Consider the following 12,876-nt stretch of genomic DNA (forward strand, 5'->3'; position numbering starts at 1 on the left):
TACAATTCTTCTCCTCCAGTCGACTGTGGAATTGCATCTCTGAACAACTGTCTTGACCCAGCAAAAAAGAAAGTGAGAACCTTTAAACCTGGTACTGCCTTTCCACCTAGAACTGCAACCTAACCCTGCAAAGCAGCTCCCCACACAAGAAGTGAAATATTAGTGGATGTGAAGCTACACTGAGAAATAGGGAAGGGTTGCACACAGCTAAAGCTTGGATCAGCTGGTGACCTCTCCAAGGGGCGGAACAGAAAGACACCACGTTCGTGTGGATTTGCACACGCTGACTCTGTCATGCCGCCTGGTCTCCACAAGTCCCACCCTCCCTAATTCGGGATACGGTGTTTGCAGGTGCTTTGTGTTAACTGAGAGTGTGGCATTGCTGTGCTTTACAAAGCTTAACAGGCTGCAGCTGCAATTTAGGAGGGACCGATACCAGTCAGGGGTCACCAGCATAGCGGAGATGTGGGAGCAGGGACAGGTCACTGGTGTGTATCACCTCCTCACGGGAGAGCGCTAAATGCAGTCAGTAGTTGATTTGAACAGTAGAGATAAATATTGTCCTGCCTGCTTGTTGTAATAAGCAACTGCATCTGTTTGCCAAGCTGTGCAGTACCATGAGGCAGAAACCTGCAGTGGGGAGGGGACAGGAGGAGGAGGTGATAAAGGTTATGGGGAGGGCAGGATTCTGCGAAAACCATCTGTTGCTTTTGCAATCAGCAGTCAATAAAGCACTTTCCTTTAATAGCCCGTAATTGTTGTTGCAGCGATAGGTGAGAGCAGGAGCGGGGGCTCTTTCTCATGCCCAGCTCACACCTCGGCTTTGTGTGCAGACACACCCGCCGAGCGCGGGGGAGTCCTGCTGCTGTGCGAGGAGCTGCTTTCCTCAGCAGGTGCCAAAGCCGTGCTATTTCGAGATGTTCAGCAATCACAGTTCCGCCAGCCAAAACCAGCTGAAGCATCCAAAGATACACGAGCTTGCCCTGCCTGTGGTCAGAGACGCTGGCATCAGCAGGGATTCAGGCACGGGTCAGTTTCCAGAGAGCTTTGCAGGCTGTGTACGATGTTTTCTACCTGGTACGTGAGAACTTCCAAGGATTTCAGCAGCACAACTGCAAAAGCTGGAGGTGAAGAAATTTCTCCCCAGTACCAGTTTGATACATGGCCAAGACACAAACCTTTTTTAAACAAAATTCTCATTGAGATTGCACAGAAAAGCACCACAGTCCTGCAAAATCTCAAACACCACAGGATCCGTATTAATTTTAAATGACTCTGTTGAAAGCTATCTCTGATATTCTGTTATTATTCAGCCATCGTGGTAAGGAAGGAGAAAAATGTGATTTAAGAGCAGGGATATCTGCAAAAATGTTTACATACTGGGAAGAATTCTGTCAGTCAGTCTAATCATTTGTTGTATTTTCCTGGCAACTTGCTAGTGAAAATATGTTGAACCGTGTGTTTGTTACACTGCCTTCAGGTATTATTTGCCAAATCTAAACTTATTTTGTAATGGAAAATTTGGGATTAAGTGAAAGAGCCAAATCCTTCAATCCATGTTCAGATGATACTTGTACTAATTTCAATTTTTCAAGGTTGTGTTCAATATATGGCCCCTGTGCTTAAACCTGAAAGCTGGAGCTAAAGAGCTCTGTAGATGTGACCTAGTTTTTAGTCAGTAAAGCTACTCTCACTTTTTATTGAACAAGACAGGCTGATTTTGCTTCAGTGTAACAAATTGGAAATTTTGTGCTTTGTTTGTGCTTATTGATACAACAAAACTTTCAAAAGTATCTAAGTCACTTCAACAGCTACTGCCATTAGAGCTCTTAAGGCACAAACAGGTTCAGGGGTTTTATTTAGTATTTTGAAGACAAATAATAACCCAGGTCTGTTCCCTGTGGTGTGCAAAGGCTCAGTTCTGTGACACCTGGCAATTGTGTTCCAGGTGGAAGGAAAGGTCACAGGAACACCTTGCCTCTCTGAAGCTTTGGGTTTTTATCTTTTCTCACTGGTTTCACTTAAAGCGAGGGCTCTTAGCATCTAGAAGGATGCTGATGGGTCAAGTCATGGTATTGCATCAGTGTTGAATAAAAGCAAAACAAGGGCTTTGCTGTCGCAGGGATGAAGAACCAAGAATTTCCTGGAAGAGATCTCTTTGCCAGCTTCCCATTAGGTTTCATTCACTTAGTGCCATTTAGTGCATAAATTCAAACAATATTTCTCTGAGAAAAGAAGGGCTATATTCCATCAGCCAAGTTGCACCTTAATGTCTGTGCCTACTCAGCAGAAACCAATATAGGTCCTCTAAAGAGCTTAAGTAAGACACTGAGCAAGGAAGCTGTCAAGCTTGAAGGTAGTAGGAGATATAGGGCAGAGAGACTTAACCTGGCTGAGTCTGTTGGATATCAGGGTGATGGGACCACAGGAAGAAAGTTAATGTTCTCCACTGAATAAGCAATGTCTCAATTCCTTCAGTATTTGGCGGTATAATAATAGATCCTGCACTCTTAAAACCAGTCTGTCTGCCAGGTGCATTGATAACTTGAAAAGTCAGTTGATCAGGGATGATGACAAAGGAAGGAGTGACTGCTCCACATGGATTGCTTTGCAGCCTTCAGTGACACTAAAGAGGATTTGTAAGGCACAGCAAGTTAAATATGGTACATGACCTAACCTCACCCTTGCTAACTGGTGTTAGACAGATACCAGAGCATCTTTGCCTTGTTGCTTTTGTGTTTGCAGTAGACTGTGTACAATCCTTCTGGTTTGGATGGATGCTCTTTTAAATTGTCTAGCTGAGCAAATACTTTGAAGAAGGTGCTAATCAAAGAGCTAGGACAGGAGTTTCTACATCATCCAACGTTTTTTAAGTTTAAATATATTAAGATCTAAGCAGTTTATTGCTGTGAATACACTGTCTAAAAAGGTATTCAAAACCTCAATTAAAATAAAGTTGAGGAATTCCCTAGCTGTTAACTGCTGTCATTGTTTTACGTTGTCAGTTCTTGTAATATTTCACTGTTCATGTACTGAAAATGTCAAACTTGTAGCCTTCAAATGGTTTTGTGGTTGCTGATGTTGCAATGACAAATGGTCCTTTTAAAAAAAACAAGTTATGTTTATGATGCTAAAGCTGGATTTTAAATAGTCACGTGTCAAATCCAGCAGAACTTCTGTAATCTCATTGCTACTTCTGCTATAGTTCTAGCCTAAGTCTACACAAATTTTATCTAGCAAAAACACTGTGAAGGTTCAAGTTCAGTCACTCTAATTTGATGGCATTCCAGAAAAAGTAAAGTATTATTCATAAAACTGGAGTATTCAAAGAAAAGTGTTTGTAAAAATAAGTGTCTATTAGACTAGTTTTTTATTATCTCTGTACAGTGGTTATGCAAGAGTCACTTTAATCATGGAAGTGAACCAACTGTTTTGGGCAGAAACTGGAATGGTAAAATTACCCTAATTGGGTCAAAAGATAAAATTCCAAACTCCAACCAAAGTTCTGGACTCTGCTGGAGACCTATTCTTTGTCTGAAATTCCACCTTTGAGTGCTGTGGAGCATCAGACAAAGTTTCAAGTTACAAAGTTAAGGACAATGTTGGTATTTGAATCACAGAGAAATACCAGTCCCAAAAGAAACAGATGGCCTCACTCACATTGGAGGAGCAGTGTAGAGCCTCAAGCCCCCATGGAGTTATCCAGCTCAGGGACTGATGCTGATGCTCATCTGCATCTTTAGCTTGCAGCAGACCGTGGTGGCTCTGTCCCATGAGCGGCTGCCTTCCCTGTAATCCATCCTACAACAGCCTGGTGAAGGCCAGGTCGATGGTGGGTCAGGGTGACAATGGTTTCCTGACCATTCCCTGTGTTCAAACTCCCCTCAGCCATTCTGTACGTGCCAGGGGTTTGCTGATGTCTGAAATGCTGAGCTGAATGCGCTGGTTTCCCTTGCAGCTCTGAAGCCTTTGGGGTCGATTGCCACGTTAATGATTTATACGTTGATGCTCCATTTAGGGCCCTCGTGTTTATCGCCCATGGCGCTGGGGAGCACTGCGGCCGCTATGATGACTTGGCCCAGAAGCTGACAGGACTTAACTTGTTTGTGTTTGCCCATGACCATGGTGAGTAGCCTAAAACTGTTATTGATTTACATCAGCTCAGGCCTTTGCTGAAGTAAATGCCATTACAGCTACTCAGCAGTGAGAGAAGAGCCAATAAAATATTTACAACCAGACATAAATGAGAAAGGGATCATCTGTTGCTTTGTCAAGATCTGCATATTGAATCTGTAAAAGCTATCTGTGTTTGCCTTGAGTTTTCCTCAGCCTTGCCCTTGACATTAATGCTGGTGCTATTTTAACCCCACTCTAAGGGATTATTTCTCTTTCACCTGTCTCTTGGGGGTGGAGTGGTATTGTCCACTGTGGAAATGGGACTAGGAGCTATTTCTGCTGGATTCACGGTCGATGTCCTAAATGATCCCAGAGGGGAGGCTGAAATGTCAGCATAGCTTTCATATACTGATACAATGAGACAGCTGCACCCTTGGAACATGGAAAGGCATGAAGGCATCACAGACATCTTTGAGCACATCTCCACAGTTCAGCAGAGGGACTGGAGCTGGCTGTGCACGCCTCAGCTCTGAGGAGAGACAAGCCTGAGTGGGTGCAAGGCTGTGACAACACAGCAACACCCCGTTGGCCCTCAGCCAGCAGGGTGGGGCAGGTGCACTTAACTGTCCCTGCCTCTTCTGGCTTGAAGATCTCTGTCTGCTCTGTGCCCCATGCTATGATGGAGATGTGCTGGGTGTCACCAGGTCTCCTGCAGTGCATGGATCAGGACATCCCAGTAAAATATTTGAACCACCTGTTCTGGTTCTCCGGTAGCCTCCTGTCACACATCACTCTTGCAGCTTCATAACTTCCTTGTGCTTGGAGATCTTTGATTTTATCATTGCAGACTACTGCTCCCTGTGAGAGCCACTCTAAGTATCAGCAAAATGAATCAATGGGATTGATGATGGCAGCAGACAAAATGCAAGGCCAAATTCTGAGCTGACAGGTAGAAATGGGATGAATCTTGGTGTAAATCTGATGTCCTCTGGGCAGATTATCCACTGACATTGGAAAGTATACTGCAATTTACTTGGCTGAGGCCAAGACTCAAACCTGCCCCATGTCTCCTCAGAGACAGGACTGTCTAATTTGAGCTTGAAAATCCTGAATGTACGTGAGTCATTGCACCATTTATCTGTAAGAGGAAAAGCAAAACCTTACTCAATCCGGGTACCAAGGCTTTCCCTCACACTTGCTCTTGTGACTCACTTTCAGTCACAGCACTGCACTTGATGTGCAGAAATGACTCCTATATTTTCTCTGAAAATGAGAATATCTAGTCCTCAAGACAGCTTGCAAGGAAAATAAATAAAACCCATGTGACTTCTTTTTGAACAATTGGTCACATGCCATGTTTGAGGCTGGCTTTGCAAAGACAGTTGACCTGTGCAGAAGTATCATTACTCACCACCTAAGTCTCTTTCTCCCTGTGTAGGCAGAGTGTTTCTAAGTGTTGATTCATTCATTTTGATACACTTCCTTCTGAGTTGGAGGTAGGCTAGCAGGAGTCTGCAGTAATCCCAGTAGGAAGTGTCTCCATCCCCCTCTGTTTATCTGTATGGCATAAAGTTCATGGGAAGGGGGATGGAACAGGCCAGATGCTGCTTGCCCTGCAGCTGCTGTTAGCAGGCCACAGCCAGTCCATACAAAAAGTTACTGAACTCCAGGACACACAAGCAACTTGTTTAGAGTCTCCATGAGCCTATGAGGGATTGCAGTTACTCTCTGTTCATGTTTAACACTGTGCCTTAGCTCCTCATTCCTGTAAATCTTGATAAAGGTTTTGAGAAGTAGAGTTGAAATAACAATATTTGAAGCAACGAAGCTAGAAGAAATGATAAAACATTGTATTTATTGCATGGATTTGACGCAGAGAATTCCTCTTGTGTTGATGGAGAAGGATCTTTGAGGTGCATGTTCCTGTCAGGCATGTTTTGTGCTGTGTGACTATTTGCTCTCTTTTTCCTTGAACATCTTTTTCACTAGAGAAACATAAATATTTATTGGTGTTAGGGTTTGTTTTTTTTTTAATACACTAGTGCTGCTGGATTAAACAGTTCAATTAGTACAAATCTGGTTTCTCAGGTCAGTTAACAACTTTGTTCTCCCTGTCAGACCTACAGTCTTGTCTGTAAATTCCGTTTTCCTGATCAGCAAAGAGGAGAGGGTGAAAAGGAACCTGAAAGCAGAACAATGGAAATACAGTTGTGTTACACAAAGAGCTGATGTAACTGAGCCTTGATTCACTGTTATTTAAAAAGACAATTAACGTCTTTAAGGGTCTGTATAACAATCTTTGCACTTAATGAGGCAAGCACCAAGGATAAACTTTGATGAAATACAAGTTACAGCCTGAGCTAAATGCCAGTGAGAGCTGAAGGACATAAACACCTCCATTGCTAAAACTGCTCTGATCAGACTGGGAGGTGTATAGCTTTCCTCCACCATTTTATCTGTTCCAAATCACTTCAGCAGTGTGTTCCCCTTTGTGTCCCTTCCTTTGGAAATCTTTGGGTAATATCAATTATTCAATTGTTTAAGCACAATAATAGCTATCTGTTCCCCACCTCATACTGTGGCTCTTAGTCGTATGAGCTCAGTGTAGATTTCCTGACCTGGATATTTGTTCTGGTTCTGGTATTCTCATGGATAAAATTCCCAGTACAGGCGCATTATCCATGAGATCATTAATGCAGTTCCACAGCGTGGCAAGCGTGATTTCCCAAATGACTGGGGAAGTTACCAGGGCTGTAGTATGCGTGACTTGAGTGATTTATGTTGTGTCTATCCTTCAGTCAAAAGAAGGAAAAATCATTTCCATTTTTATTGCTGACTCTGTAGGAGCTCACACACGGGCTCTAAATCTTGCCAAAGGCTGCTCTGCATCACTGTTTCCTCTTGTGCAAGGCTTCACCAAAAAGGTGGTTCACAGAGTAACAAACACTGTATGCCCCAATCTGTGTTTTAGTATTGCCCCATGTAAGGTATCTCTGGCTCACTTCTCTCAGTATGTCAAGATTTGAACATTTACTCTTTGGGGTATTTCATTGTAATCACAAGACTGCTGGACCTCATAGATATGTATTAGAAATTTTCCGTGGTGATGGTGGAAATTGAATTCCAAAAGACCTCTTAACCTTACCTTACATCTAATATTATTAAATGGCTTTGGTTTATATCAACCCCGCAAAAGAGGCAAAGGGAATTTCTGTGTAATACAGCATTTTTTTCCTGTGCTCTCTTAGGAGGTGTTTTTAACAGGCAGGTAACTGTTTCCCATGATTTCTGGGTTTGCTTGGCATGCAGCTTCATGAAGGCAGAATTAAGGCTGCTGGGATGACCTTGCTATTTCTGCGAGTTTAGGTATTTTGAAACAACATCTCACCTTTTCAACTTCATTTCTGTATTACTATTATTTTGTTATGGCAAGATTCTGATGACAGAAGAAAGAAACAAACATATTAGGTTACTGGCAATCAATTCAGGAAAGCTCTCTTAGAAAGAATACCTGTGGGGGATTCATCAAAGTGGAGTGATATTGCAATTCTTCAGTCAGCTGCAGATTGCAGCTCCTTTAGTTTTAACACAGTAATTTTAGGGATCTGTAAAGCTGAGAGCCAAGGAAAACAAGAATAAAGGCTAGAGAATGTGGCTTTGTTTTCTCATACCAAGCATTCTGGGTTGGTAAAGCACATGATGTTCCAGCCATTCTCGTCTCTCTTCCTATAACGTCTCATTTGCTGAGATCCAGTGCACTATGGTTGCATTACGTGGCCTGAGCCCAGAAAAACCACAGTTTCACCTTCAAAAGTACATGTCAACTAATAGCAGTCAGAAACACATTTCCAAGATACAGGGACCACAAAAATATGTTTACTTTTCTCTTACACTTTTTAATTGTAGTTGAAATTAGCCCTCTTTTTCACTCGGACTTGCTCATGCTGCCTACGGGTATTGTGTCTGTCTTACATGAAGACGAGGAGGGTGAAATATCCAGCCCTAACCTGGTGGCAGTTCCTAGCCACCAGATTAACTTCCAGCCTCCTGCTTTCTCCAGGAGGAATAAACCCTCTACCTGTCCTCATACATGAAGACCTTTGACCCTTTCACCATTTTTGAAGCTGTTGAATTTCCCACTCTCGAGTTATGTTTAATGTCAGATCAAAGCAGAGGGAAAGGTTGCAGCTCTAACAGCTTATTCACATTCCTTAGATGTTTCCAACTGAAGTTCAGCTTGCTTTGGCAGCCCTGCTGCTGCTTTGTGTGTGGTGACCATTTCTGATGGGTTAGCAGGTCCCTCTCAGAGACCCACTGCTGCTTCTTCTTTCTGTTCATTTTCTCACTGCTTTCTCTGTTTAACGAAGGATTTATTTCTAAAATGTAGACAATAACTGGAGCAGAGATTTTTAAATGCATCAAGTATTAGCTGCTTTTGTTTTGCTTTTTTTTCCAAGTGATTGCTATGTTGTTCTTGCAACTGTTAAAAGACCATTTTGTTGATGAGAACAGAAGGCTTTTATTTATTCATAGCACTGGGAAGGATTGATCTACACAGAAAGATTAAAAAGAACTAAACATGGTCAAATTGGGAGGGGAAAATGACCAAGAAGGATGTCAGAATTAATAAGAACAAGAGTTAGGGTAGCACTGGAAGTATGAAGTAACAGCTCATGTACATCCGCATGCAGGACTGTTCTGGACAGCAGCATTCCCTGACATTGTGATTGGGCATGCTTCAGGGCAGTCTCCAGGGGTGGAGTCAGGAAGGCCTTGGCAAATGTTATTTGGAGCTGGTTTGCTCATGGAGCAGCACCACTGCTCCTTGGCACTGGGTGTGGGCCCGTTAACCCACAGCAATCTGTTCTCTCAGCTTCCTCCGGATGAGCCCATTGCACTGGAGCAGGGAACGTTTGAAGTGCTTTTCTGCAGAGCCGTGGGAAAGAATGGCACTCACTGTTCCCTTTCCTTTGGCAGGAGGCTTACAATGGGTTGTGGACATTTTCACTTACTTTTTTCCAGCTGAGAGCTATAGGTTCCTCTTAGCAGAGGATGCCAGAGGAGATGACTCTTTGCCCTGGCTGGTAGAGCACTGCCAGTGCTGTTTGATCCCTGTTTTGACTCCCTTCTCAATACAATCCCAAACCTTTCCTTGCCTTTCCTTCTCCAGATGTTGAATGAAGGTAGCAGTCAGGCTTCAGGTGGTGGTGGAGAATGCTATCCCTGTGTGGGGCACACAGGAGCTGAAACCACAGCATGTAGTTGCAGGGTGAGAGTTCAGATACTGCAGTACACCATGGAATTCCTTAGGCAGTGAGACAACTGCGAAAACCTGGAGCAAAGTCATCCTGCAGAACAAATAGCTAGTGAGTAAACTTAGTTCTGCCTTCCTTTTCTAACTCTGTTTCCATTGTGGGGATTCTTATGGAAAAAGATAAGCTGGGAGACCACCCTGTAGCTATCAATGAGCTCCAGGCAATGTGAAACCAGTTGTTTCTGACCTCCAGCTCTTCTGGAGTCACTGATCTTGTACCACCAGATCTCAGAGTAGCTGTGACAGCTTGCTGAGGAAACCAGGATGTTCAGTTTTAGCTTCTTTGAAATTATAGGGAAAATAATTGCTACAGCTAAGATGCAACTTTTCCCGTGCATTGGACAAGCTCTTTGTACTAGTTTGAAAACAAACCAGTGGGAGGCACCAAGTCAGAATAACAATTTAATGGAAATTAAAGAAAAGGGGAAAAAAAGGTAAAAGAAAACACTGTCAAACTGACAGAGTCAAGGTACAACCTGACACCCTGTTAGGCAGGGTGGTGGTAGCAGTCTGGTAGAATGGTGGCTGCAGTCCTCTGAAGCGGTGATCCTGTAGTAAAAGTCTGCTCTTCCTCAGGAAGTCCAGTGGTGACTGTGTAGCTCCTGTCCTCTGGAAATCCAGTGGGAAGCCGGTGTCTCTGGTGTTCAGCCTCAGATTATATCCACGATGGGATGCTTGGTTCCTCCCTCTGGGTGGAGCATCTCACAATGGGGTAATGAGTCATGAGGCCAAGTGTTGATTAGGCTCATTAACAGAAGATAGTCCGGAGGGAGTGATCTCTGAGTCAGGCGGCAGGACAATGATGGGCAATTAACAGCAAGATAGTCTGGGGGGAGGAGGCAAGGAAACACTGCCCCACCTGATTTCAACAGCTGATGGGGATGGTAATAGAATACACTGCAACCCAGGACACTCTTGAACACAATCTTTCAGCTATTTCCCCTTGCTTTCTTCCAGGTTGCTGCATGGGCCTGGGTTTGGTGGTTGTGAGATGGTACCTCCCAGAGGAACCATAGCTCATACAGGAAAAAGTCCTCCGGATACACCCCCAATAACATAATGACACTGAAATGTGCCCATAATTGTATCATAGTACAGTGTAGCCCAAGGGGAGTATCCTGTGGCACATCAGGCAATTGTTAGCACTTTGAGATGGGCTTTATTAAACAGAGGTTTCCACATTATTATTGTTATTTTTGAGGAGGTCATTACAGACTTCTGCAACCTGGTCTTGCCCTGGTGAAATGATCTCTGCAGTTACTCTGCCACTTCAGCCCTCACCCTTCATTCACACTGGGATCACACGGTCCCAAATCTCTGCATGCACCACAGGGCATCTTTCAGGGCAGTCAGAGTTGTTTCCATTTGAGAGGAGAAACTACACAACAGAAAGAAAACTCTGGGTGAGTCGTGAAAGTAAATACCTGCAGTGTCTCTTGCTCCAGAGGAGACCACAAGCCGGGACTTGGAAAAGCAAGGGCAGCCTTTGTTTTGTTTATCGTGTGAAGGCAGATGAAACAACACTGTCAGGCCAGGAAGCAGCTAGACCACAGCAAACTAGGCTCTGCACAGCTGATGTGTCTGATGGAGCACACATACACTGCAGTGGAGTATTTTGCCTAAAATGCTTGGGGTAGGAAAGGTGCAGGGGATACTCAGACGTGTTTCCTCTCTACTCCACTCAGGGGGATGAGACTTCATTTGTTTCAGGGACTTCCCTGCTAATGTAAAAGTGGGGAAGACATAGTCTTGCACCTATCTTTTAGGCAAGAAAGTTTGGAAATTGTGAGGACTGGATACACCTTTAGCACAGATGCATAGAAGAAAGGGCACCTGAAATAGACACGTAGTGTCATCTACCGTGAGCTATGAAAACTTGCCAACCACACCCAGGCTGCTCAAAGCAATCTATTTGTTTATCTGACCCTGACCAATTATTATATTTTAAGTCAGATTTTACTGTGATACAGTCAGTGAGGTAAGACAGACAGGTAAGCTCTCTGCTTTAACCCAGAGCTGGATGCAGGCATTGTTGGGATAGGGGGAAGGACAGTGCAGATGCTCCTTCATCACTGCCCCTACATGTGGGCATCACTAGATGATAATGTTGGGCTGCAGTAAAGATTGCAAAAGAATGGTTGTGGTTTCCTCAGCTCCCCCAGATATTCTGCCCCTCCCAACTGCTCAACCATTTCCTCACTGCTTTGGATCCACCCTGGAACAATAGCTTATTGAATAAACAACATGTCATCCAGTTGAACAGGATCTTTGGCTTGGGCCCTCGCTGAACTGAGCTCACTTGTCATCCAGCAGAGCTGCGGTGTGAGCTCTGAGGGAAGCAGATGTGGGACACATGTTACTCCAGTCATGCCCCATCCACCTTCTGGCATGAGCCATTCTCTTTCCTCCCTCCACCAGGTGATGAGAAGAAGGTGCTGGAAAGCCAGCTCCCCCAGCTTTGTTGCAAGCCCACTTTTTGAGGGAATCCCTTTTGGGGCATACTGGGATCTGGGGGCCTGGCTTTTTACTCCAAAAGAAATGGGCTAGGCAACCCACCCCAGTTATCCTAATTATGCATTTCTTACTAATGAGCAGGGGGAGAAATGTCAGTGGGTCATTCCATGAGATAGTACATCTTCTCAGCAGCTGCTTCTTGAACAAAGCCTCGCTGTTGGCCTTCACACAAGGAGGCGTGAGGCTGGAACAACAGTCCCAGTGAGCGCGGCCGCAGCGGCAGAAGGAACAGAGTGCTCCTTTTTGAGCACAATGGCTGAGCGTGGGGCTGTCAGCTCTGGCCACTGTCCAGACCATGGTCCTCGACCTGTCACTGCTAACTGTTAACTGCTGACAGACAGACAGCATGACAGAGGAAAGACAGGTCGTTCATTTGGAAAACTTAAAAGGCTTTTTCTTCCCGAGAGGGTTGAGTCCTTCTGGTTTCTTTTCCACAGTTCTGCCTCTCAGATGAAAGATAGCTGCCATGATAAAGAGGAGTGGGCCACTGAATTTGTGTGTGGTGCTGATAATGTTGGGCCTAAGTGATAGGCATTTTGAAGGAGTGGTCCCAGTAAGCAGGAATAAAACATCCTTTATTTGGACAAATGGTTCGCTTTGGTGAGTTAGAGAAACTAAAGGGGACCTAGCCCTGACTGAACTCTGCTCGTTTCATCTTACAATCTGTTGTTTTGCTTTTGTTATTTCAAGATTCTGTGCAGTTGTCATCTGTACTCAGTCTTTACCTGTATAAATTAATCCCTAAATTAAGGGTCAAATTCTGCCTTCACAGCTGCTCATCTAAATCCAGGATAGCCCTGTCACCGTGTCAGAAAGCAGGTTCAAGCTGCAACTTGTAATTGCATTCCCTATCAGTGCAGAACGGTTGGCAACCTCATGTAATGTTTTCAACAGCTTTCTTGCTCTCCCATAACCAGCTCTCTGCAGGCTGT

General features: G+C 44.2%; 1 protein-coding gene across 6 annotated transcripts in view; it reads left to right on the forward strand.

Moving 5' to 3' along the window:
• MGLL (monoglyceride lipase) overlaps positions 1-12,876 on the forward strand; it is a 102,840-nt gene that overhangs the window by 56,965 nt on the left and 32,999 nt on the right. For all 6 annotated transcript variants that reach the window (XM_017732514.1, XM_008632234.2, XM_017732513.1 and 3 more), the window contains one exon: positions 4,019-4,125. In XM_017732514.1, the coding sequence (XP_017588003.1) occupies positions 4,019-4,125 (107 nt within the window). The remainder of the gene's footprint in view (positions 1-4,018; positions 4,126-12,876) is intronic.

This window comes from Corvus brachyrhynchos, unplaced genomic scaffold, assembly GCF_000691975.1.
Source record: "Corvus brachyrhynchos isolate BGI_N302 unplaced genomic scaffold, ASM69197v1 scaffold4, whole genome shotgun sequence".
In the NCBI taxonomy this organism is placed as follows: domain Eukaryota; kingdom Metazoa; phylum Chordata; class Aves; order Passeriformes; family Corvidae; genus Corvus; species Corvus brachyrhynchos.